The sequence below is a fragment of the Anarrhichthys ocellatus genome, unplaced genomic scaffold, assembly GCF_004355925.1.
Source record: "Anarrhichthys ocellatus isolate YVR2014 unplaced genomic scaffold, GSC_Weel_1.0 scaffold1668, whole genome shotgun sequence".
Lineage (NCBI taxonomy): Eukaryota > Metazoa > Chordata > Actinopteri > Perciformes > Anarhichadidae > Anarrhichthys > Anarrhichthys ocellatus.
Window position 1 is genome coordinate 1 of NW_022281642.1, and position 5,333 is coordinate 5,333.

Here is a 5,333-nt window from a genome sequence, read left to right on the forward strand (position 1 = left end):
GGGGCAATCACTTTTTCACACAGGGCCATGTAGGTTTGGATTTTTTTCCCCCCCTTAATAATAAAAACCTTCATTTAAAAACTGCATTTTGTGTTTACTTGTGTTATCTGTAATATTTAAATTAGTTTGATGATCTGAAACATTTAAGTGTGACAAAACATGCAAAAAAATAAGAAATCAGGAAGGGGGCAAACACTTTTTCACACAACTGTATGTCTCTGAACGCACAATACGTGGAACCTTGAAGCAGACGGGCTACAGCAGCAGAAGACCACACCGGGTAACACTCCTGTCAGCTAAGAACAGGAAACTGAGGCTACAATTCACACAGGCTCACCAATATGTGACACTAGAAGATTGGAAAAACGTTGCCTGGTCTGATGAGTCTCAATTTCAGCTGCCACGTTCAGATGGTAGGGTCACAATTTGGCATCCAATAGAGCACCTTTGGGATGTGGTGGAACGGGAGATTCGCATCATGGATGTGCAGTCGGACAAATCTGCAGCAACTGCGTGATGCTATCATGTCAATATGGACCAATGCTACGAAGAATTAAGGCAGTTCTGAAGGCAAAAGGGGGTCCAACCCGGTACTAGCAAGGTGTACCTAATAAAGTGGCCGGTGAGTAAACGCACACATATGTACAGTAGGGCAAAAAAGTATTTAGTCAGCCACCAATTGTGCAAGTTCTCCCACTTAAAAAGATGAGAGATGCCTGTAATTTTCAACATAGGTACACTTCAACTATGAGAGACAGAATGGGGGGAAAGAATCCAGGAAATCACATTGTAGGATTTTTAATGAATTAATTGGTAAATTCCTTGGTAAAATAAGTATTTGGTCACCTACAAACAAGCAAGATTTCTGGCTCTCACAGACCTGTAACTTCTTCTTTAAGAGGCTCCTCTGTCCTCCACTCGTTACCTGTATTAATGGCACCTGTTTGAACTCGTTATCAGTATAAAAGACACCTGTCGACAACCTCAAACAGTCACACTCCAAACTCCACTATGGCCAAGACCAAAGAGCTGTCAAAGGACACCAGAAACAAAATTAGACCTGCACCAGGCTGGGAAGACTGAATCTGCAATAGGTAAGCAGCTTGGTGTGAAGAAATCAACTGTGGGAGCAATTATTAGAAAATGGAAGACATACAAGACCACTGATAGTCTCCCTCGATCTGGGGCTCCACGCAAGATCTCACCCCGTGGGGTCAAAATGATCACAAGAACGGTGAACAAAAATCCCAGAACCACACGGGGGGACCTAGTGAATGACCTGCAGAGAGCTGGGACCAAAGTAACAAAGGCTACCATCAGTAACACACTACGCTGCCAGGGACTCAAATCCTGCAGTGCCAGACGTGTCCCCCTGCTTAAGCCAGTACATGTCCAGGCCCGTCTGAAGTTTGCTAGAGAGCATTTGGATGATCCAGAAGAGGATTGGGAGAATGTCATATGGTCAGATGAAACCAAAATAGAACTTTTTAGTAAAAACTCAACTCGTCGTGTTTGGAGGAGAAAGAATGCCGAGTTGCATCCAAAGAACACCATACCTACTGTGAAGCATGGGGGTGGAAACATCATGCTTTGGGGCTGTTTTTCTGCAAGGGGACCAGGACGACTGATCCGTGTAAAGGAAAGAATGAATGGGGCCATGTATCGTGAGATTTTGAGTGGAAACCTCCTTCCATCAGCAAGGGCATTGAAGATGAAACGTGGCTGGGTCTTTCAGCATGACAATGATCCCAAACACACCGCCCGGGCAACGAAGGAGTGGCTTCGTAAGAAGCATTTCAAGGTCCTGGAGTGGCCTACCCAGTCTCCAGATCTCAACCCCATAGAAAATCTGTGGAGGGAGTTGAAAGTCCGTGTTGCCCAGCGACAGCCCCAAAACATCACTGCTCTAGAGGAGATCTGCATGGAGGAATGGGCCAAAATACCAGCAACAGTGTGTGAAAAGCTTGTGAAGACTTACAGAAAACGTTTGACCTCTGTCATTGCCAACAAAGGGTATATAACAAAGTATTGAGATGAACTTTTGTTATTGACCAAATACTTATTTTCCACCATAATTTGCAAATAAATTCTTTAAAAATCAGACAGTCATTTCCTGGATTTTTTTTTTCTCATTTTGTCTCTCATAGTTGAAGTGTACCTATGATGAAAATTACAGGCATGTCTCATCTTTTTAAGTGGGAGAACTTGCACAATTGGTGGCTGACTAAATACTTTTTTGCCCCACTGTATATATAAATACATACTAGGGTGTAATGGTTCACAAAATTCTCGGTTCAGTTCAATACGATACAGTGGAGCCACGGTTCAGTACGTTTTCAATACAGCAAAAAAGCAGAAATGCCAAATCCTCGCTGGTGACACTCAAGAGGGCGTGTCTGAAGCGGTGTGTAGTCCGTGACATCCGACTGTCTGTTGTCAGAGCAACAGCGGGAGCTTCGGACATTTGATTCTCAATAACATTAGATGTTCGTACAGCCTGGTTTTCTGCTCCAGAGTAGGGTCTCGTATCCGCGGCTATAAATATAACAATCGCTGTGGTGCTTGCTTTAGCCCCGTTTGAATCAGTAGGGAACAGCTGCCTAAGCCGGGATTATAAACACATGGAGGATCGCCGTCATCTACCAGTGTTTATGTGTGTTCACCTGATACAGCCATCCCCTGATTCATGTTGTAGGCCGTGCCCGTGTTCCACATGTTCTCAGACGGGGAGGTGTAGTGTGAGCCAGGAGGGGGGTTGGGGGTGGTGCCTGTGTACCTGCGAATACAGACACACACACGTTTAACATGGGAGAGGCGGACAGTGCTCCCCGTCTTACATGTCAAACGGTGCCATCCGGATCCAGGTGTGTTGCTGGGGTCAAGAGACCAACTCACCTGAAAAAGGGGTTCTTCAAGTCCAGGAGGTTGCTGGACTTTGATCCGGTCTGGTCCACCTGGGCAACAATACTGATGTCGTAGCTTTGTCTGTTGAGAGGGAGATCATTGAGAGCATGAGATGAGGGGAAGCGTACCACTCTCGTGTCTGTACAGTAATCATGACGCTACAGCTAGCACACGATTTCTAGTTTTTGAAAGAGGAAAGTGAAAGGTTTATCCCCAGAAATCAGGCTGCGTTTATGACATGCATTACTTCTGTCGGCTACTTCTGCATACACAAAGCAAGAGCACATCCTGAAGTGTGATTCGATGGATTTCATCGTTGGAATATGTTCTATTCATTTACAATGCGCTGTTCTGTGGCTTATGACTGGCCAGAGTTGTCAAATACCACTCTTACAAACTATTAATGTCTGTGCATATTCCCGGGGTAAATTGAATTTCATGAATGGATAGTTAGGTGGCTGGACTATTTGGAAGACGGAACACCAAATTGGTAAGTAAGTTAAAGTAACAGATGTATTTTCCTCCCTGCCTGCCCGTCTTGTACAGGGGACAAAGAGCCGATAGTGTTGCACAGATAACTTGTGTGGGGAGAAATAAAGTGAAAGCGGGTCAGATGTGTATACCACCTGTCTGCTTGCTGTAAAATCAGCTGCTCCCGGGGACGCAAACTTAAAGCCCACATTTTCTAACCATATGGCCGGAATAATGCATTGAATGTTTTTACATGGAGTGGAGAATTACTTTCTAATTAAAATATCCCAAACCATCTAAATAATGAATATCTTTTACTTTATTTAAAGTCTGTCTGGCATTTAATGGCCCCTGCCTCTCCTGGTCTCGAAGGAGAGTCTTTAACAGTTATTTAGATTGTTATCAGGAGTTCAACACATGCACGCAGATATTTTCAGCAAAAGAGGCCATCATGGCAACGATGCAAAACGGTTATGTAGGCCGACGTCCCCCACCTGGTCACTAACCGGAGCCCAGCTCTACAGACCAAGTTTGAAAAACGTCCCACTGGATGCCCAAAAGCCCCAATATGAAGCGTCTGACATGTAGGAGTAAGAGGTGGACCAGCATGCTGCAGAGGACTACGTTCACAAGCGTCCTACCTCTTGTTGGCCATCAGCATGGCAGTGCCGGACAGCGTGTCGCCAGCCTTGGTGAAGAGGGGGGACTGCAGCAGACAGCGCACCTGGTACCAGTGGGTGAGGGGCTCCGTAGGTGCTGTGGACAGCCATACTGTCATCCTGCAGAGATACGGTGCAAGGTCAAGACGACTGTGTGGGGCTAACTCAAGGCATTTCTTTAGATTCAAGCCACTCATGTGTTTATCAGTAACTGGTGGACTTACGATGATCCCATAAACGCCACATCAAACCAGAAAGCCAGGCCGTGCACCAGGCCCGAGTGCATCATGTGGAACTTAAAAGGAATCTCTATCCTGGGACCCAAAAGAAATGGCAGAAAGAGACATTAATTACATTGGGTACAAGTAAACATTTTACACACACACACACACACACACACACACACACACCTGTAGAGATCCTCTTCTTTGGCCTCCAGGAAGTTGACTGTGTATTTGACCGACTTGGCCATCAGAATACGGATATCAAATGTGTCCTGTGGAGGAGAGCACAAAAACAAAATCCAGATCCGTGCAACTCAAATCCAACACTGTCACACGGCCAGTGTAAAAGAAACCTGTGTATGTGTGCGTGGTGGATGACGTACCACAATAGGCTGGCGGAAATACTCATCCACTGCTGCTCCCCGCAGGGCAGAGAGGTCTACACCATGGAAGGAGGGCTGGTACCTGAGGGCCAAAGAAGGAAGTCACATTTCATTTTTAAATTGGTCCCACTGATCACAATAAAAATATTGAAAATAACAAGTTAAGTTGGCAGTGAAGACTAATCAGTGGTTTGCAGTGGTTTATTTATCAATGGAAACACGGAAATAACCGTTCTAATATGTAATGAACTGGATCACTTCGTGGAAATGTGGCTTTTGACAGTTATTTTGATTGTTCTGCAATAAAACTGTGGCCCCTCTATCCTCCCCTCTTCCCCTCCTCACCAGAAGTTGGCCTTGGTGAACTGCTCCATGTAGAGTTGCTCATCTGTGAAGGGGGCCAGGTGGACGTCACCGATGGTGGGGAACATTTTACCTGAAACACACAACCACCGAGGAGGCCAGTCAAAAACAAGACTGATGTACTGGCAGCAATTTACAACACTTGAGAATTAAATGTTCTAAACTGACATTGAACCATTTTGAAACATTAACCAAGGACTCATATGTACATGTGAATACTTACTCTGGACTTGTATGTACATGTGAATACTTACTCTGGACTTGTATATACACGTGTATACTCACTGTGGCCTCATATATGATTGTGTACTCACTGTGGACTCGTATAC

General features: G+C 45.1%; 1 protein-coding gene across 1 annotated transcript in view; it reads right to left on the bottom strand.

The window, feature by feature from the left end:
• Positions 1-2,224: 2,224 nt before the first annotated feature.
• The window catches only part of LOC116377779 (histone-arginine methyltransferase CARM1), a 5,682-nt gene continuing 2,573 nt past the window's right edge, over positions 2,225-5,333 (bottom strand). Inside the window, exons 4-10 of the mRNA XM_031839506.1 lie at positions 4,987-5,077; positions 4,642-4,723; positions 4,445-4,530; positions 4,259-4,348; positions 4,017-4,154; positions 2,896-2,985; positions 2,225-2,776 (exon numbers count right to left, since the gene is read on the bottom strand). Coding sequence (XP_031695366.1) covers positions 2,650-2,776; positions 2,896-2,985; positions 4,017-4,154; positions 4,259-4,348; positions 4,445-4,530; positions 4,642-4,723; positions 4,987-5,077 — 704 coding nt within the window. The 3' untranslated portion in view covers positions 2,225-2,649. The remainder of the gene's footprint in view (positions 2,777-2,895; positions 2,986-4,016; positions 4,155-4,258; positions 4,349-4,444; positions 4,531-4,641; positions 4,724-4,986; positions 5,078-5,333) is intronic.